Source organism: Sebastes fasciatus, chromosome 15 (genome assembly GCF_043250625.1).
Source record: "Sebastes fasciatus isolate fSebFas1 chromosome 15, fSebFas1.pri, whole genome shotgun sequence".
NCBI classification, from domain to species: Eukaryota; Metazoa; Chordata; class Actinopteri; order Perciformes; family Sebastidae; genus Sebastes; species Sebastes fasciatus.
The window spans coordinates 6,060,631-6,082,011 of record NC_133809.1 but is presented as its reverse complement, the minus strand read 5'-3'; the positions used below and the strand labels follow the sequence as shown (position 1 = coordinate 6,082,011).

The 21,381-nt window shown below is 41.8% G+C and overlaps 2 protein-coding genes across 8 annotated transcripts in view; both read right to left on the bottom strand.

The window, feature by feature from the left end:
• Positions 1–233: 233 nt before the first annotated feature.
• exd2 (exonuclease 3'-5' domain containing 2) lies at positions 234–8,994 on the bottom strand. Of its 2 annotated transcripts, none has more exons than XM_074609865.1 (10): positions 8,844–8,994; positions 7,093–7,163; positions 6,111–6,562; positions 5,740–5,996; positions 5,490–5,616; positions 4,159–4,472; positions 3,823–3,929; positions 3,515–3,650; positions 2,958–3,326; positions 234–1,626 (listed from the first exon to the last, which is right to left on the bottom strand). In XM_074609865.1, the coding sequence occupies exons 3-10, from the start codon at positions 6,519–6,521 to the stop codon at positions 1,410–1,412; spliced, it is 1,938 nt and encodes a 645-aa protein (XP_074465966.1). In that variant the 5' UTR covers positions 6,522–6,562; positions 7,093–7,163; positions 8,844–8,994; the 3' UTR covers positions 234–1,409. The 2 variants fall into 2 exon arrangements, with proteins under 2 accessions (XP_074465966.1, XP_074465967.1); XM_074609866.1 differs by having other exon boundaries at positions 6,126–6,562.
• A 1,071-nt stretch (positions 8,995–10,065) lies between these two features.
• numb (NUMB endocytic adaptor protein) overlaps positions 10,066–21,381 on the bottom strand; it is a 53,783-nt gene continuing 42,467 nt past the window's right edge. Inside the window, exons 4-11 of one of the 6 annotated variants that reach the window (XM_074659802.1) lie at positions 18,486–18,518; positions 17,766–17,840; positions 16,198–16,338; positions 15,718–15,922; positions 15,282–15,578; positions 14,329–14,472; positions 13,356–13,493; positions 10,066–12,327 (exon numbers count right to left, since the gene is read on the bottom strand). In XM_074659802.1, coding sequence (XP_074515903.1) covers positions 11,561–12,327; positions 13,356–13,493; positions 14,329–14,472; positions 15,282–15,578; positions 15,718–15,922; positions 16,198–16,338; positions 17,766–17,840; positions 18,486–18,518 — 1,800 coding nt within the window. In that variant the 3' untranslated portion in view covers positions 10,066–11,560. Of the gene's footprint in view, positions 12,328–13,355; positions 13,494–14,328; positions 14,473–15,281; positions 15,582–15,717; positions 15,923–16,197; positions 16,339–17,765; positions 17,841–18,485; positions 18,519–21,381 lie in introns of all 6 variants that reach the window. The other 5 variants (XM_074659801.1, XM_074659804.1, XM_074659805.1 and 2 more) reach the window with 5 other exon arrangements.

The following is a 21,381-nucleotide window of genomic DNA, read 5'->3' as shown; positions in this document are numbered from 1 at the left end:
ATTGTAAAAAAAGAAAGAAAAGAAATGTCATTCCTGACAAAAAAAATCCAACTAAAGACTCATTTGACCTGAAAGTCACGAGTGATTCATATATGAAATGTTAAGAAAACCGCTTTTGTACTCATTTTTACAGACTATTTATTAAACTGTGATTTTGTAAGAAATAAAAAAAACAAATGTGTGTCTTTCTTTAACTGAATGTGAAGCCAACAACAACAACAAGTCACAGATGATTAATACAAACATGACTTTTATTTTTTTTGCATCATTCACAATTTAGGAAAACAAAACAGCTTTAGGGCTTACATCCAAGACTGTGATAAATAAATTTATCACGCTCAAAAAGCTAAATCTGCCTCGCAAAGAGGGAGGGGGGGGGGGAATTAGTTTTAAGGTTTCTAAATCACATTAGAGTTGGCACCTTTTTCTTCACTGTGCAGTTTGGGTTCTGGAAAAACGACGTCGTGGTGAAACGGCTGTAAACTGAAAACGAGGTCACGTCCTGACGCTGCGGCGAGTCCTCCGGTCAGGTTTGGGGATTAAGAGGCACATTAAAACATGAGCCAGGAAGAGGTCCCAACCTTCAGGAGGATCAGCAGCAGGACAAAACATCAGGGGGGTTTAAATGAAAGCAGCCAACTGTACTGTGTTTAGCATTCGTCTCCCGCTGCAAAAATGAACACATTCAGGCCCCCAAAAGGCACCTTGAGACCATCTTCTTAAATAGGAAACAGGGCAAAGATGAAATTAGTATTTCAAGATGCTTCTGGGAGACTTTCATCTATTGACTTAAAACAGACAATAGACTGAAACAAAAGCAGGGCGGAGCACTAAATAAGTTAAGGTCATATTAAAATGACCCTCTCTCTGCAAAGCGTTTATTCTCAGACTGATAGCTGCTAACCTGCAGGGGGGGGGGAGAGGAGGGGAGTAGTTAAATTTAGACGGGGAATTAAGAGCAGGCTGCAGCTTCTTCTAAAAATCAGCTCATAAATTTAATTATTTTTTAACTTTTTCATAAATAATTTTCATGATTAAAAAAAAAAAAGTGTCCATATGCAATCCCATGATTAGTGTTTTTCAGGTTCAGTGCTGGACTTCTTTCCACCGGTGGAGTCTCAGTTTAAAGTTCATCCAGGTGGCAACCTAGCAGCATCTCACTGGCACTTGAAATAGAGTGAAACATCGTCCAACGTAGATAAGAGTGTATTTACACACACACACACTCATCATGGGAACATGCTGGTAACATCTCTGGTAGATTACTTCATTCATCCGCTCACTAAAAAAAAGAAGCAATTTGGCGTTTAAAGTTGACGGAGTGGCTGCGGAAGTTTCAAATCCAACCGGTACGTTAACCGGTGGATGAGAGTGTTCAGTTTCCCGTCCTGGGCGGTAGCTGCGTGCGATCAGCTGAGTTTAATGGGCAGGTCCTCTCCGTATTTGCGGAGGAACTTGCTGTGGTTGTGGTCCACGGACCAGAGGGGAGGGAGGTGGCGAGGCTGCATGGCTGTGAGGAAGTGCTGCCTCCAGCGGCACTCCAGGTCCATCAGGCCCCGCAGGCCCTGCTCGGCGCTGGCCCGCACCACCTTCAGACCGTGAGGAACGTACGCCTCGTTGAAAATCCTTCAGAGGAGAGAGGAACAGTCAGAGGGCGAGAAAACACTCATTGCCTGGAAATCAAACTGACTCGGCTCTTTAAAGACGGCGGCGTGCAGCACCAGAGAGAACGATCAGAGCTTGACTGATAACCTGGCTGGGTCGATGTTACTATCCGGTATTAGCTTATCATAGATCTATTGATAACTTGCGCTAAATTTTGGTGAGGAAAAACTGTCATGGCCATTTTCAAAAGGGGTCCCTTGACCTCTGACCTCAAGATATGTGAATGAAAATGGGTTCTATGGGTACCCACGAGTCTCCCCTTTACAGACATGCCCACTTTATGATAATCACATGCAGTTTGGGGCAAGTCATAGTCAAGTCAGCACACTGACACACTGACACACGCTCGAGTTTGCCATGTTATGATTTGAGCATATTTTTTATGCTAAATGCAGTACCTGTGAGGGTTTCTGGACAATATTTATCATAGTTTTGTTAATTAATTTCCAAAAATAAATATATACATACATTTACATAAAGCAGCATATTTGCCCACTCCTATGTTGATATGAGTATTATATACTTGACAAATCTACCTTTAAGGTACATATTGAACTGATAAAAAAATGTGCGATTAATTTTTATATATATATACATTTAGCTCTTCTTAGATTAGTATTAATATATATATATATATATATATAAATACTAATCTAAGAAGAGCTAAATGTAACAGGAAACTACTGACTTGAGTTCATTAACAAATACCAATAGTTAGAAACCACAAATGTTTGTGGTTGTGACCGCTCAGTCAGCCCCATAAAAGTAAACTATAGAGGAACTTTTATTGACAAGCAATTCATTTAGTTTCCTCACTGATGTCCTGTATTTATTACTAAGTTTATAGTTTGTCTGAAGTTAAGCCTGTTTTACACACGTGGGTGCTACTGGTGTTTATATATTAATTAACTTGGCTTTTATCTGTTCATGAGCCTCATGACGCACAGAGCAAAATATGTTGCTCAACTCAAAGTTAATAAAATATCTTTCATCATATACTTTTATTAGCTGTGCGGTTACTTGTGGCTCATGTATTCTGATTATTAATATTCAATCTTGCAGTTAAGAGCACCTCCTGCTCTGCGATACGAGGCAATAGGGCTTTGTTTGGAGTCACACTCAAATTGTATTCCCAGTTTTATCTCTCGAGTGTTTAGTTAGTTTGGTTCAGGAGAGGAAAAACTCTTTCGATCTCAGGTGGGACCAAATAACCACACTGATGTAAATGAAACACTAAATAATAGAATGATTTTGTTTTATTTGAGTGTAAATCTGTCGAAGTGGAAGCTCACCTCGTCTCCAACCCGGCGGCCTGCTGCAGCGCCTCGTCCGTCAGCTCTTGCTCCTCGTCGGCGTCGAGGAAACTCTTGATCAAAGCCTGCAGCTCTTCTCGCCGCTGCTCCGGCAGTCCTTCCCCGGCGGTGAGCAAAGCCCGAGCCGCCGAACGTACCCGCCGTCGGTCCGAGTCCTCCAGCAGGCGGACTCCCTCCTCGCAGCCCTGTGGGGCGGCGAACTCTTCGGCCAACTGCTGCTTCAGGAAGCCGTCGTGCACATTGGAGGCGGCATGGCAGCTGGTGCAGAGCAGCAGGATGTCGTGGGAGTTGTGGTCCTTCATCTCAGTGGGAAAATGCCGTCTGTACTCATGTGGCACAATGTTTTTCCTGTGGGACCAAAGGCAAATATGAATTAATCAGATCTGACATGTAATTAAGTTCCTAATTAAATATTCCTCTTTAGAAAACATGACTCAGCATAATATTTAAAGTGTTTTTATAGTGCTGTCATGGTGTATTTGCTGAACACCCTCTAAATTTCAGACATATAGAGATGAATTAAAAACATGTCAAACCTGATGTAGGAATCTGCTTTGCCGCAGACGACGCAGAGATTCTCCTTTGCAGTCAGATAATAGTCCTGTTGGGAGTCGGGACGTCCCGACGGCTCAAACAGCAGCCGCACTACAAAAGGCTCCTCGCTCTGGAGCACTGGGTCACAAACACAGATCGTGGAAATTATATATTCAGAAGATAGTGTAAATAGTAAAAGCAACTGAGTGAATGAGGGAGATATTTCAAAAAGGTGCATGTTGAAGCTTAAACTATCAAGATTTTCTGACATTGTGTTTTAATGTTTACATGTTGGAGTTGTCCGGTGTACCTCCTATTCCTTTATCTAGGTACCATTTGGCTTTCTTCTTATCACAGGTACACAGAGGCTGGCCGTCAGGAGCATGGAGGAAGCAGTTATCATAGAGAGGAGACTTCCTGTAACACACAGAGAGAGAGAGGTTACTGAACCAAAATCGTCAATCTAACTTTATTTTGGATTTGCATCAGTTTAAGATATTTCTTCTGTTAATTAATACTTTCCCGAAATACTTGAAACAATATCATACAGCTGAAAAAGAAGAGTACGGAACTGGCTTTCATGCATAAGAAATTTTCATTCTGCAGCCCACTTTGGAACGTGTTGCCTTTGCTAGTCCGTCCTCACCTGGCAGAATAGCCCACACCCAGCGGTTTCCTCTTGTTATTCTTTCGAGGGTCTGGGACTTGCTGATCTCCAGACTCCGGGCTTTCGTACGAGAGCGTTTTCCGCGTCGTCCTCCGCCTCCTCTCTCCGTCAGAGGCCCTGTCGTCTCCGTCTCCTCGGCCCCTAAAGGGCACGTCCACCAGGCCCTGGCAGCGGGTGGCCAACTCTGAGTAAGAGCTCCCGCTGGAAGATTCGGGACCGGCTTCAGCGTGGAGGCCGAGGAGATGGAGGAAGAGAGCGATGGACACTTGGGCATCTCTGGCGGCATAAGTCATCTGGAGAGAACAGGTGACAAATTTTAAAACTCTAACGGATAATGTCACGATCGTCTAGGTTTATGAATTGTGTAATTATTTTCAACTTTGTTTCCTCTGCCACCGTTGCTATGGAGAAGAATGCAATCAGAGGTGCAACATCAAAATACTTTATTGCTGCAGTTGTGAACAAAACATGTCGCTATAGTTGCTGAATGTGTACAAAATTGACCCCAAATCTGAAAGTGAATTGATTTTATTTTCAGTTTTCTCAACACCGTCATCTTTAGCATCCACCCGAGTTGAGTTTGGCATTTTGGCCGTCGTTATCTTGGTTATTTGCAACCAGAAGCGACATGAGAGGGTGGAGCAACTGAACGCTGAATAAGACATTTTCAGGCAACCAAAAACGTTAGAAATAAACTTTCGTGAACTGAAAACACACTGTGAAAGACGAAAACACGGACAACTTCCAGACCGGACAGCGCCGTGGTAACGACCTGTCAATCACAAGGTAGCCACGCCCGAAAGCATATCCTGCTTTATGGTCTATTTGACTCTAAATGGGACCATAATTTACTAAATGAACATCATGCTGTATTGAAGAAGACTTGAAACTAGCGATTGAGACCATAATCTCATGTTTACAATGTTTACTGAAGTAATAAATCAAGTGAGAAGTAGGCTCATTTTCTCTTAGACTTCTATACAATCAGACTTCTTTTTGCAACCAGAGGAGTCGACCCCTGCTGGCCATTAGAAAGAATGCAGGTTTAAGGCACTTCAGCATTGGCTTCACTTCTCAGACCCAGAGGTTGCCACCCGTTTTATGCACACATACTAGTAACCTTTCACTTTTTATGAAAGAACAAAATATATTGCAGTTGTTCATATTTTGTACTGACGATTCAGCCAGGACAGTTTCATGCCCATCCAAGAAGAGAAGATACTCTTAAAGCTGATTTATTCACTAAAATACATGTGAAAAATTAGAAGTATGAAAAATGTGAAGCGCGCTGTCATATAATGAACCCCCACCTGCTGCAGCGTCAGTTGATCAGCCTCCCAGTCACTGCAGCGCAGCTCCATGGATTTATCTAGCGATACATTCAACACATCTTCTGCCAGAGACTTCAGACTCAGGCCATTATTCACGGTAGCTTGCCTGAAAATGGAGACAGAAGATCATTTGCATTTTACATACATATCATTCATAATGTGACAAACAAGGAAGGAAAAAGTCTTCTTCTTTCTAAGAACACATCAAACAGCAACAACCAGACTGTACCTTTGTCTTAAGGCAAGGTAGCGCAGGTCAACGGTACACGTCAGCGACAGACCGTAGTCACGCGTCAGGCGCTTGCCGTCTTCATAACAGCCGACGCCAACTTTCAGGATGTGTGGGTCTCGAAGGACTTCCATGAAGCTGAGAGGGAACGACTGCTGGCCGCTGCGAAACGTCAGCAGCCTCACCAGGACGCACAGACCTGAATACGTGGCCATCTGTAGCAGGGAGACCGCAGACGTTCGACCTTTCACAGACACCTGCGACAGGAAGCAGCAGCCAGGTCAGACACAACCACGAGCACCATGAAATGTTGAAGGAAAAATGGTTGATTTTTCCTCTCCGTATATAAATACATGCAAAAGGTATCTTACGCCTCTGGTCTTTACCCATTCACAGTCAAGCCCCAGCACAGGGAACACTGACAGCTCCTTTTGCATCAGCGGCCACAGCTGCAGCCACTCCTCTTCAGAGCTCACCATGACTGGTTTCACCCCCAGCAGCTGATCTGAAGACGGCATCTGTACGGGAGGGGGCAGCTGTGTGGTCTGACACTCCACAGCCTTAAACTCCTTCTCCAGAACATGAGGCGATTGGGTGTATTGATACTCCACAGCTGTTAAGTCGTTTTCCACAGGACACGGCGCCTCTACAGGAACAGCCACCTTCTGGACGGAAGGCAGCCTCTTTCTTTTTGTTCGGTAAACTCGCCATATGAGCAGCCCTCCTAAGGTCGCCCCTAGTACTGTTGTTATGACTGCAGTTAAAGGCCCTCGGTGAGACATGTTGACTTGTAGTGATCCTCAAATGGCGGAAAAGTGGAAACCTAGAGCCAAAAAACACACAAGCCCAGTTGGGCGTCAGTGGCCGGATCTGCAAGTCCGCAACAACGCGTTTGTTAACCCATTAACACTCCGACGCTATTCTGTCATTCAGAGGTTGTAGCGGGCTCAGTTTTAGAGCTAGAGTGAAGGAACTGGTATCATATGAAACAAAACAAAAAACTGGTGGTAAAAAAAATGGTTAAATTTAGCACCAAATCTCTGTAAGAAGTGGTATCAACCCAAAAATTGCAGCAACAACTTATGAGACATAATAGAGCATCTGGATGAACATCAGCATGTTCCACGCTCTTGTAGACTGTCACAATTTATTTCTTTATTTTTTCTATTTCTTATTTATGACTAAAACAACTTGAGACACTCCTGAGCTGCATCTCAAATTAAACTTCAGGTTCCCAGCTTTCAGATGATGTACACCACTTCTATGTGACACATACTTTTGACTTTTTGGACTACCCCTGAACATCCCCTGTCCCCCACCCAGGGGTTAATAAAAAGGTGAATGATGTTTTACCTTTGCTGCCTCAGTGGGATCCCATGTAAACCTGGCTCTGTTTCTGTGATCTGGACAGGCAGCGCATCTCTCTGGAACAAAAAAAAAAGGCAACACCAAAAATCAAAAATGTTATTGTCATATTTACAATTAGTAAAACTTACAGTTAATTTCTGTGCCTTGCTCCAATATTAAGAAATAAGCCTGTATAAATAAAATAAAAATCAATCTAGCAAATAAATAAAAAATGACCCTGAATTGTTAATAGACCAGATGCACTTCTCAAACCATCATCATCCACAAGTTATGATGGAAAAGCCTGGAGACCCTCAGAGACATTCACCTTAATCATACTGGTGTTTACAAAAGCTGTAAGCATTTTATCATACTTTTATTGCATAATTAATATTGATAGCCATTACTAAATATGGTACATCTACTAACATGTTTTGATAGCTGTGATTTATTTATTTATTTGCACATATATAAAACTACATAAAAACCAGTAAATAAAAAACAAACAAGAAATGTGTCAGGAGAGGTCAAGAAGCCTTACAGGCTTATACAAAGGACCCCCCCCCCAACCCCAGGAGAAAAAAAACAATAACAAAAAAGGAAGAAAGATCTAAACTAATATAATTTTAAAAATATAACAAAAGTTAAACAACAAGAAGCACACAAAATGTGCAGAAAACCCTAACCAAACAGTGGAAAAACAATCCAATAAAAACAATGAAATACATACAAAACAGTACAGGAAAAAAAGAAAATATGTCTAAACATATCAAAATAGAATTAGACATCATTAATTAAATGTGATGATAATATCCTTTTAAAATGCTCTAAGGATAACGAGCTGTTGATAACATGTATTTCGGTGTTCCATATTTGTACACCACGATATCTGAGGGAGTACTGGTCATGTTTTGTTTTGTAAAAAGGCAGGTGAAGATGATTAACCTGTCTAGTATTATGTGAATGAATTTCGAGAATTAGATTTAAAAGAAGTTGCTAAACGATGATGGCAAAGAAGAACATATATTTATATATAAACACACATATCTGATGAATATTTATGTCATAAACTGAAAGAATGTTTCCTGAACAGTGGAGCAGAAAGCCTCCTTAAGTTGCCAATCTTACAAATCGTTTTTGCAACAAATAAAGTTTATAAAGATTGGAGGGGTATGCATTTGCCCAAACAATATTACCATAACTCAGATAGGGATAAATCATGGAATAATATAAGGTTAATAAACTCCTTTTCTCACAGTCCCTGTTGTAGATTTCTATATGAATCACATTGTAATAATCTCCTGCAGTGCACTCTTCTGCAGACTTTGTGTGACTCTGTATAACCAGTGCTTGCTGAAACAGCCCAGATGTTGACAGGTGGAGGTGTTGGTGACGTCATCCGACCGTTAGAAGTGAACGTTTAACGAGTAGCAGTTAGTTAGCATCAGTGCTAGCAGCTGTGAAGTTAGCTTCAGCACAACAGCGTCAACAAACTAACTCAGGTTATATTTACACCTCAAATAGAAACACGTGTTTAAGGTAAGACTGACAATGACTTTCTGACATTATTGTGGTTCTCTTTAAGGTGAAGTTAAACCAACGTTAGCTGCTACAGCTAGCCGGTTAGCATGCTAGCCTCAATGCTAGCTCGTTAGCTGCAGCTCGTGTGCAGCGCTGCGACCTCTGGCTGTTATATTACAGCATAACAGCAGAGCAGCACTAATAATAATAACAATATGTTAGGTTTAAAGTCTTACCTTTACGTGTTTAACCAACACACCGCTAGTTTGTCACACATGAACTCTTGTGTGTCTTCACTGAAGTGGTTCATGCCGTCCGGGCTGTATTTATAAGGACGCTGCTGCAGCGCGACGCGGCTCCGCAGACAGCGCCCCCTGCTGGACGCGGCTCCGCAGACAGCGCCCCCTGCTGGACGGACGGAACTACAACAGAAACACAACCAATGCAACACAATCAAGCTCTGCAGCCACACAAGAGACCTTTTGTTCCACTGGGGAACTTATAATAGCATTGTTTTTATAATCTCATTGGTCTGAAAATCCATTTTTAGCTTGTGACTTTGCATTTTTCTTGACTGTGCAATATATCCTTGCTGCAATATACACCTCAAGTGCAACTACCTTTGTTTACATTTTATTTATTACATCTACCCTACCTATTTTACAAGTGCAATTACCTCTGTTTACATTACATCTATTTTATATTCTATACCTCTAGTGTAACACTTCTGTTTATATGTATTTATTACATCTACTTTACCTGTTTTATTTGCTTTATAAGTGTGTGTGTTTTACCTGTTATGTTTTATCTGCCTCGTTTAGTCTTGTCAAGTATTTGTTTTAAAGCACTGACCAGAAGTGGCAACTGTGAATCTCGTTGTATTTAATACGATGACAATAAAGCTTTCTATTCTATTCTATAAACTAAACTTTAAAAAGTTGAAAATTTTATTTAATTTTGAGCTTATAACTTTACATTTTTCTTGTCAACTAAACGTTAAGAAGTTGAACATTTTATTTAATTTTCAGCTTGTAACTTAAATTTTTTTTCATCAACTAAAATTAAAGAAGTTTAACATTTTATTTCATTTTTAGCTTTAACTTTACATTTTTCTTTTTAACAAAACTTAAAGTTGAGCCTTTTATTTAATTTTTGCATTTAATTTTTTGCTTGTAACTTTACATTTTTCTTGTCAACTAAACTTAAAGAAGTTGAACATTTAATTTAATTTTTGTATTTCATTTTTAGCTTGTAACTTTACAATTTTCTTGTAATAAACTTAAAGAAGTTAAACATTTAATTTAATTTTTGTATTTAATACATTTTAGTTTTTGTCAAGCAATTAATTGACTAATCATTTCAGCTTGAACCCAAACTAGTACTCGTTTCATTATCAATGTTAATTGATTTCACGATACGCGTTACGATAGACAGAATTCACTCAAGAACACAGACCACTTTTTCCTTTACCACCATCAATTTATTCAATCTTTTAGCTTCAATATTTCTCCAAAGAAGTGGAATAAAGTAATGAAATAATTACAAAATGGAAAAATAGATCAGATAATAGATCATATTCACAGGTTTGATTTTAAAAAAATAAAAACATGACAGAGAGAACTCAGACAGTGAGAGATGAAAGCGTTTTTTTTTATCTCCCTGTAGTTTTCTGCTGCCCGTCAGAACCACAGCAGACTAACGGAGGTCAGGGCAGGTCAGCGTGCAGCTTCTCGGCTGACTAACCCATGTTGATCAAGGTCACCTGTGAGGTCAAATCATCTACTTTAGTGCTTGTGCAAAATAAAAATTGAGAAATTAACTACTTAGAAAAATAATGTAAGAGGTGGAGAAACAGGAGATGACACGTTCTACTGTGTTAAATAATAAAAAAAAAACAAGATCATTACCACACAAAAAAAAAGAATGACAATGAAGACAGAAGAAGTAAAATGTGAAGTACTGATGTGTACTAAACTATGAAAAACTGAGCACAGGTAAGAGAGGCAACCAGTTGGGCACCGCCACCATTGCTAGGTCCACGTTGATTGTTGCTGCAATGATACCCTATTTACAGTGAGATGCTTCACATCCAATCACAGGATGCAACAGACGGCAATAAAGAGATTTTTCTTCAAAAAATAAAACAAAAAAACACAAAGTAAAGCAGCTGTCCCTTCACAAAATCTCTTTACATCACATTAAAAATTAGCACTGCTGTGAGCTGTGTGTACAGTATAGATTCTTTATAGATATATATATATATATATTTATGTATAATATATACGGTCATTTCTTGTATACACGAACATAAACTTGTCTCATTGTAGCTAGCCTGTGCCTTTGGCACGATTACTTACAACTCTTCTGTTAGATTCCAAAGCTATTTAAAATATACTTAATGCATAAAAATAAAGATTTTGGCATTGTCTCACTTTAGTCTTCTGATTGGGAAGTTATTAATGAGAACTTCTCATCTGGAAGCTGAGTTCTCTCAGTGCTGCAGTTCCTCTGCCAGGTGAGGGAGGTCTCATCCTGTCTACAGTGAGCGCTGGGAGCTGGACCGAGCCGCCACACCTGGGTGGATGGTAGGGAGCTGACGGGGGGGTTGGGTGTGGCTCGGTACGGATATTCCACAGGGTAATGACGACCTTGCGCTGCACAGCACAAACAAAACAATACAGACAATGCTAATGAAATGCCTGGGGAGCTGTTAACAGCAACCTGTTTTGTTTTTTTCTCCCCTCGCTGCTGTGCAGAGTTCTGCTCCCTGTTGATTCACCCGTTGCTCTTCACCGTCTCCCAGTACTTTTCTGCCCTGCTGAGCTTGTCCACTGAAACCGAGATGAAGAGAGGCAGGAGGACATTCCCCTCTCTTCTTTAGTCAATCATCCATCTGCTCCACCAACTAAAATAACCTCCTTATAGTCCAGTACTTTCTAATCTCAAACAGTCTTCAGAGCTGGATCTCAAAGGTCTTGTGCAGCTCAGTGGAGAAGGGATTTGTCGGGGAGGGTGTGGTGCGCTGGCGCGAGCGGCCCTCCAAGGCTGCCCACTGGGCCTCAAAGGCATCTTCCTGCGGCTGCGGGGGCGGCTGGATGGCGGGGGAGGATGGGGTGAGCTGGGCCGAAGCAGCCCAGTTGTCTGCCCCGTTAAAGGTCACACTACCGTTGGATGGCTGGAGGACAGCAGGGTTCATTGCGCTGGAAGGCGGGGGCTTGATGAAGGGGCTGATGTGACAGACAGCCTGGTGATCATGCTGGGGTGTTGTGGAGGCCGGGACGGGGAACGGCTGTGGCAGCGTGGCCGAGCCGAACACATTAGCCACCATCTGTGACGGAGTGATGCCGACCACGGGCACGCTGGGCTGAGGGAACGGCAGCCCGTTGGGCATCGGGTAAGAGGCCGGACCCTGAGAGTGGAAGGCGCTCTGGCGAGGCGGCAACACGGGCACGGCGGAGGGCAGAGAGGACATGAAGGCCACCGGGGTGACAGAGGGAACAGACGCCACAGGCATCGCCACGGGCATCACCACGGGGGCGCTGAACGGCTGGGAGGGAAGCGTGGCTCCTGCCATGATTGGATTAGTCGGCGGGCCTCGGACAGACTTGGTGACTTCTTCTAACCACTTGTCGGCTTCTGATGGTGTGCGTTTGTGGGACATCGATGGGGACGATGTGGGGGGGACCACTATCACCGGAGTAGGGGATGACCAGTTACTTCCTGTTGGTAAAAAGTGCACAGAAAGGCGAAACAAAGTGAGTCAATACACATCAAACAGAAACAGAACATCAGTGAGAGAGTGAGAATTACTGATGAAGTTAAAGGTTGCAAGCTGCAAATAACCCAGTTCACAGCTAGTGATGGTTTCATCAACATTTTGGGAACTATGCTTATTGGCTTTCCGGTGGAGAAGATTGATACACTCAGTATATAATATACTGTATATATAAGGCTGCAACCAGCAGCTGGTTAGTTTAGCTTAACATAAAGAAAGCTAGTCTGACTCTGTTTTAAGGTAATACAATCTGCCTACAAGCACCTCTAAAGCTCACTAACTAACATGTTATATCTCATTTGATTAATTCATTAAAAAAAAAACTAGTGTAAAAACGATAATTCATCATTTTGCAAAAGGTTATGTGCCGGACTATTTCTTGCTGATAGCCAGATTTTGTTATGTTTGGACAGATCTGTAGCATCATATTTATATATGAATATATGTATTTCCCAAAATGTCAAACTATTGCTTTGAGAAAGTCTGACTACAAGTCATTTTTTTATGTGCAATGAAGGTATAGAATAGGAACTTGTTTTGGTGTCACCAACAACTTATTGACACCCAGTTTAGGGCTGCAACTAATGATTGTTGATTAATCTGTCGATTATTTTCTACATTAATCGATTAGTTGTTTGGTCTATAAAATGTCATAAAATGAAATAAAATGTCGATCAGTGTTTCCCAAAGACCAAGATGACGTCTTCAAATGTCTTGTTTTGTCCACATCTCAAAGATATTCAGTTTACTGTCATAGAGGAGTAAAGAAACCAGAACATATTCACATTTAAGGAGCTGGAATCAGAGAATCCCCAGCTCAAAAACATGATGCAAAGATTAGAGGACCTTCAACTTTAACAATAAGTTAAAGTTACATTGTAATCTCCCCATCACTTATTTTTTCATTAGTAAACTCTCAGTGCATCCTGTGACATGCAAACCTGTTGATAGCCTTCTCTGACGTGTTTCTTACCTGGCTGTGCTGGGCCCGGGGCCCCTGCTGGGGTCTTAGCCCAGGGGTTAGTTTCTCGAGCAGGCAGGGCGGGGGGCAGAACTGGGGGGTTAACAGCAGTAGCAGCAACAACAGAGAAGGCGGGAGCGGTGCCGTTCACTACAGCAGATGAGAGACAGGAGCTAGTACGAGCAAGCTTGTGTGTCGGCTGACGTTGTTAGACATGCACAACATTACCGTGCAGTTAATTAGCAGTCTCAACACATGTTAATCACACATGTAAAATAAATGTTATGAATGTAGTTATGACAAAATGTGAGCAGGCACACATTCTCTAACGGCTAATCTATTCATTTCCTACAGAGCTGAATGACATACAAAAGGTGGGAAATGGATAAGAAGGTTGGACAGAGAAGTTGGCCGCAGATAACTTTTGGCGGTTATCTGCAGCGAACAACCAATGTATTAGTGTCTGCTACTGATCGAGGCAGTTGCCTGGCAAGTGCAAAACTGATAAATAACTTCCTTACAGTCATTCTAAGCTAATGTCTCTAAACTTATATCTTTATAGCTACATGCAGGATGACAACCGCTCCACCTGTCTTAATCTTTGCTAAGGTGCTGGAAGCATCAATGAGTCCAAAAGATGATAGAAAACATATCCGCACACTTATATCTATGCAGTATTTCACTTTATTTGTAAGCTTCTGGTCTGTCAGACCTTCATCAGAGCATACGTAAGTGTGCGGATATCTTTTCTATCATCTTTATAGCTACAAAAAGCTAAAACCTGGAGCTATAATTGTTTTGGATCAGTAGCTTACAATTAATACTACAGAATCAGACATGACAGTTAATACCAGAGCAGCAAAATGATGTGATGTATGTATTTAAAATGTAGTTGAATCACGACACAGATCCAATCAGAGTCCATCACACTACACACATCAACTGAGTTCATCGTTAGATATGAATGGTTGTTAGCGGATGTTACCTGGTGCTACAGGAGACTGCGGGGATGAAGCTGGTTTGGGCATTGGTGCTGAGGAGAAGGGGTCCTCTGGGGGTCCGCTGAACGCTGAGGTGATCTGAGTGCACAGCGAGCTGATGCTGTCACTTTCTCCTTCTACCTCGGGGACTGGAGGGGAAACACCAGAGAAACGTTAACAGAAGCAATATAAAACACGTAGAAGATAAATAGGACCGAATTCTTTAAAAAAAATCTTGTTTTTATAGTCATGTATGTTACTAATAAAAATCTTTGTTTCTGATTTTCTTTTCATCTTTAGGCTGGATTTTTGCAAATACAGACAGTTTCGCCTGAAGGTAATTAGAAGGTTGTGTAGAATCATCTCTGTTTATGATGACATTTAGGATTTTTGGTATTACAGAAACATGCTTCTTAATTGCATTTACGAAAAATCCAATCTTATCTTAGGATAGGAATTTAGCTATTACAGAATCATCCTATCTTAGGGATTTCCCAAGTTAGGAAACCTAAATTAGGATGGCATAGACCCTGTCCTAAATTGAGAATAACAGCAGCACTGTTGTTAGATCTGTATGGCAATGACAATGATGATGTGGAACAACACGCATACTGAAATATAACGATTGAAAGGCAACTCAAATCGTATGATGACGCTTTAAATCGATGATTCATTTTGGATTTGATCAAAGCTAAAATTGAATGCCCGTCTTTTGTTGTCCATGATAGCCAGTGACAAATGAGAGTTGTTGATATTACCGGTACATGCTAATCAAAGACGCGGGCATGAAAGGACAAGAGTTAATTGAAGAATCAAATTTACAGTTCTAGTTAGGATTACTTAAGTTAAGATAAGGTAGGAGTCTGAGATAGGATAGGACACAGCCATCAATCACATCTTTGAAACTTAAGTTAAGATAGGACCAGCAGTTAGGATGTCTTTCTGTCCCAGAACTCACCTGTATTCTTCATGGGGAAGTCCGACTTGCGCTGCATGTTGGAGGGCAGCTCGTTCATGCGCAGTGACATCTGTCGTTTGAAGGGAGACGTCTTCTGACTGAGTGCCGGGAAGCCTCTGAAGGAGCCCTGCCTGGCCAGAGCCTCGGCCGGTGCGTGTCTGCGTGGTATCACCTGGGGTCCCAGCGAGGTCATGGAGAGAGGCGGGGAGGACGACGGAGAGGGGGAGCCTCCCGTCGGGTGTGCTGACGAGTTCGTCACGCTGGTGGCCGAGTTCACAGCAACCTTCACGTCTGTCTCTGCTGTTAAAGAAGGTTCAAGCAATGAAGCAAAAATGAACAAGCAATAACATTATCTGGACGTGGGAGTATAAATAGAAAGACAAATTTGAACTAGTGTGGAGGTTAAACAGTCTCTAGAGGGACTACATATACAGACCTTTTTTAGCATCCTGTAGCTGCCTCATGACTTCCTCCCGCTCTGCCGCCTCCGTTGCTGTAGTAACCCGAAATGAGCCCTCACGGGTGAAAGTGGTTCTGTTGGCGTCAAAGGTCGCCGTGACCCCGCACTCCTTCTCCCGTTTCTGTTTTCGCTCCAGACAGGCGGCGAATGCGCAGCCCACAGCATGACTGAGACGCTCTCCCTGAAAGAGATGATGCAACAAAATTCAGCATGAAATTAATATAATGGACAGGTTTACTTTAAGCTCCTAGCAATGAAGGTTTTTCCTGTTATAAACATGGTATACAGCTACGTAAACTACATCATTTAAATGACACAGTACAGTGAAGATTACATAAGATTGTAGGAGGAAAAAGATTTTAATCGGAACTGTGAGGATCCTTCGAACATGTATAATAACAATAATGATCAATATAAATCAAGTAAATAGTATTGTAGTATTAAATGAGTACTCACTGAGTCTTTAATGGCCATAAAACAATGGCAGATCCAGCGTCGCGTGGTGCCGTCTCTGCAGATGTAAGAGAACGCCCTCTCAAAGTTACGGTCCGGAGCGCAGAACGACACCTTCTCTATTGTCTGGTCCAGGATCAGGTCCTGCAAAACACATTGTCACCTCATCATTATCAGCTTAAATTAAAAACTATGGTCGACGCTCAAGTGACACTCAATTGAGTTAAAAACACTTAATATGTGGGCTGAATGATGGTACAGTGAACAGTACTTCAATGTGAAGGCCTGGCTTCAAGAGTGCTCAAATAAGACTGAACTACTAGCAGCTCCAGAAGCACCAGTCTGCACCCGACTCTGCTCTCTGATACAAACCATCATTATTTTTTTTATAACATTTAACAGAACATAAAGGCAACAAAATAAATAGAATGAAATAACTCTAGAGACCAGGTCAATACAGGAACCTGGACTTCTAAACAGTATTTTCTAACAAACTGCAGCACCTTTATGGCAGACCTTGGTATCAACTCTCTTGGTGGATTAACGTTGGTTAAAAAAAGTCTATATCTTAAGCGTGATTTATGCTCGCCGCCTCCACAAGGGTCATGAGTGTCCGCACGGCCAATGTGACGTCACACCATCAGACACGGTCTGGTTTTCGCCTTTATGCGCACATCCACATTTTTCTGATGAACGGAGAAAACTGAGAACTTTGACGAGCTTTGAGAATGTCTGTTTTGCCATGAGGGGAAACACACAGAGTACTAAACAGTAACATTCCTTGACAATAAAACTCACAATTCCGCACTCAAAGAGCATATTCAACGCACTAAAAATAAAATGACATTATTAAATAAAATAAAATTGCAAATTAATTTGAAATAATAAAGGATAGAAGTACATATACACAGGAGGGAACCCACTTAACCTCAGAGAGACGGGTTCTTTTAAATAAAACTAGATTCACAGCATTTTGTGAATCAAAATTTGAGTAGTTGCACAAATTAACACCTTGACTAACACTCATACGATTTTGTCGACTAATCGATTAATTGATTTTGATTAGTTGTTTATCAGAGATGTGCTCATAAGTTCCTTGAAATTAAGTCATTCAGCATGAAAAAAGCATAAAAACTGACTAATCAATTAAAGAAATACCTGTAGCCCTACTTAAATAGATAATAGATTAGGAAATAAAGAGAAGAAATTATAATTGTGCTCTCCTAATTTCTCTTTTTAATGTTTCCATTTCATAACCTACAGCTGTTATGAAATGTTATGTTGTTAGGTTTGATGTAGTACCAGTTCTTTCCAGCAGGGGTCACTGTAACCTTTACTCTACTCATACCTAGTAGTCCTGCAGGTGCAGCGAGTACATATTTACACAGAGGGCCTCTTGGAGGTCACTAGACCAGAGGTATAACAGCTTCACTACCATTATCAGCTGCTGGAGCTCAGCAGCAGCTTCCACCTGTAAAGCTGCTAAAGCCATGTGCACTTCCTCTGGCAGCTACTTCTTTTTGATCGAGGTGTTTCCGAGCCTGCGATGGAGGACTGAAGGGACTTATTACCTTTGTTTTGTCGTCTACAACGCGAAGACCGTCTGCCGACACCCACAACACAGCGCGCACTGGCTTCTTCCCAGCCTGCAAACAAAACACAACAGGGAAAGGTACGAGTAAGAAACGAGGAAACTTTTTAGTCTCTCCAATAAAATGACTTCCCCTTGTACCATTCCTTGGTACCAAATCATAAAACGTGAGTCAACACACACACAAAGCACACCTGTAAATAAAGAGAAAGCACCAGGTAAGAGACAAAAGAGACGACACAAGTCGGGAGTTGTTTTTTCTGAGTGCCCAGATTTTAATAAAGGAAGGTTGATATGAGAGTTGGTGCGCTGATGCAGTCGACAGTGTTTGGTTAGAATAACAACAACAAAATATTTGTGTGTGCACAGAAAGTAAAACGTTCATTCACACAAACTGTTCATTGTTCCATTCTTGGTTCGAGGGCTGAAGGAAGAAAAGGCGCGCCTGTTAATACAAAAAACCACACACACTCACACACAATAGTGCCCCGCCCAGCCTAAACCACCCCACCTGCTCAAAGACACATGCATCATTGTGTTTCTCTTTACAGACAGAGTCCCCCCCCCCTCTGTGTATCAGTGTTTTCTTCCAGCCTTCAGATGTGATCAAAGGGTGAAGTGTTACGTGAAGAGGAGGGAAAATAATAATAATAACAATGCTCATAATAAAGACACTCAGACACACAAAGCAATAACTTACTTTTGCAAAGAATCCTTTGAAGAATTTCCTGTCCTGGAAGTGGATGTGGTAAAAAGGGAGGGTGGGTGAGAGGGGTGGAGGAGACGGGGGGAGGAACAAGGCATGAAAATGTTACCTAGGAAGTCTAGAAATTGTCTGGAGCCCACAGGAGAGGGTTTCATTTGGGTTTGTTGGGTTTTGTTTGGTGGAGGTGAAGCTGGGTTATGAGTGAGTGAGTGAGGCGATGGATCAGGTAGCTCCACATGATTCCATGATGGATGTTTTGATGGGTGATACTGTGGTTGTTATTGTGTTTATGGCCCTGTTCAGACCTGAGTCCTGAGTGATCCGATCACAAGTGGACAACTCTAAGTACGTCTGTTCACACCAGGCAATAAAATGCGTCTCCGCATGCATCTCAAGTAACCACTCGTAAACACAAGGCTATTACAGCAGACATTGTGACTAAGGCTGTCAATTCACTGTTAAAATATTTAATCACGATCAATCGCACGATCATCCATAGTTAATCACGATTAATCGTAAATCATTAACATTTTGTCTGTTCAAAATGTACCTTAAAGATTTGACAAGTATTTAATACTCTCAACATGGGAGTGGGCAAATATGCTGCTTTATGCAAATGTGTGCATATATTTATTATTGGAAATCATTTAACAACACAAAAAAATTATAAATATTGTCCAGAAACCCACACAGGTACTGCATTTAACATAAAATATATGCTCAAATCATAACATGGTAAACTGCAGCCCAACAGGCAACAACAGCTGACAGTGTGTCAGTGTGCTGACTTGACTATGACTTGCCCCAAACTGCATGTGACTATCATAAAGTGGGCATGTCTGTAAAGGGGAGACTCGTGGGTACCCATAGAACCCATTTTCATTCACATATCTTGAGGTCAGAGGTCAAGAGACCCCTTTGACTTCCACATTCCACCTCGTAAGTGGACAGTTTCTGAAAGCTCAGGGTTCACAACTTGTGACGTACTGTATTTGTTAATATTGTAAGAAATGGCGGAGGCCATGGAAGTTCATTATTCAGTGCATAATAACTGAATATATTGTAATTTTAGTGGCATAAAGTTTTTCTTCATAATTCTATAATATGTCTGAGGAAAAAGTTGATATTCCCAACGGCCTCACCTTTCCCCTCTGTCATTATAACTTTGCATTTCCTGCATTATGTTACCCGCTTGCTAGCTTGCTAAACTGTTAGCCTCTGTGGCTTCTAGACGGCGACAATGTCGTTAATATTGCCGTTGCTTAGCAGCGGTGTTCTTCACGACTTAACCACTTGATCGCCAAGCATATCGTGTACACAATTTCCCGTGTTATAAACACGAGCTCACGAGTTTCATTTGAAGGCACCATTAGAGCTGTCCACTTGTGATCGGATCACTCATGTTGATACCGGGTCTGAACAGGGCCTATGATGAGAACTGTTAGTACTACCACGCTGGAAGCCAGTAAACCTCCTGACAGCAGGAAGTGATTTGAGTCTTTGAAGCCTTTTGTGATTTAAATAAACAACAACAACCCTAAAAGACTACAACAGTCCCACAGCTAAGACAGCACATCTGGACAGAGGAGATAAAGATGGAGCACCTTCAGGTTTGTGTTTCTGAGTGAGTATGTGGAGGAGATAATACCAAATCACATTGTATTCTTTCTCTTCTGATTCCTAGACCGAGACATGGTCATCCCTTGGTTGTTCATCAGACAGAAACATATTCTCGTAGACGGCGTTTTGACCTCTGAGTCAAGCCTGTGACTGTTCACCGGTCAGACAGAGTCAGGGGTCAAGTTTAGGCCGCCATATCACATAAAGAAACCACAACCACCAGACCCGGCCTGGTCTTAATCCTCCCTTCTTCCCCCGCTCCCTCGGAGCTCCTCTCCTCCCAATAAGCTGTGAAAAGGAGTGCCACTCTGCTCCTGTTACACAGCCATGGTGGAGACGGCACTCCGAGCACCATGTTAATGCATGATTTAACGTGTTAACCAGCACTGGAGATTCATTTGGAATGAGCCAAGTGCTTGTTAGTGTGTGTTTGTGAGATCCACGCAGACATGCAGATGGTGGTAGAGCCTGCAGAGCTAGTATTAGTATGGTTAGAGGAAGAAAGGCTCTATAGGGTTCAGAGATAACTAGAATGGGAGGGCAGTGTGGGGGAGGGGATTTGGAAGCATTTCTCAGCAACACCACAATAAAAACCTGCTTAAAAAGACAAAAAAAACTTATAACACAAACAAAAAGGTAATACAATATGCAGGTATTCAATGTGTGTGAACTGGGATGAAACTACAGTAGGGAAAAAGCTTTCTGGGCAGAAAGGAGAGTTTTGAAAGATCAAGATGAAGCCAACGAGGCAAAAATGAAACAACTGAAGCAGAGACTTTGTCGCCAACAAGCCTGACTTCTGATGAGGAAAAGTGTCGTGCATACTTTACCTCTGTTTAATAGACAAGCTTGTAACACAGAGCTAAAACCTTTTAGTCGTACGACCAGCTGGTGGCTTACAGTCATTTCTGCCCGCCGAAACAAGACTAACCACCAGCAGGATGTGCAGCAACGCATAACACATCTTGTGTAACGTTGGCCTACTTTGTGCAACAAATCACACCTTACAACAGTCACTACAAACGTATACCAGCTACATCTACTACAGGAGAGAGAGTACTTTACTTTTACGCAGTACCGGCACTTCTACATTTTACTTTTTCGGCGTACCGTGACTTTTTCTTGCGCAACGGCACTTCTCACAAGCTGCCGGTACTCTTTTCTGCCCTCTCCATATCAAGATCTCTGGGCAATTCATAGCGGAGCAGCGCAAACGTTTTTATGCCTCATAAGCCGTAAAAACATAAAAACAATGTGGAGAGCATCTGGA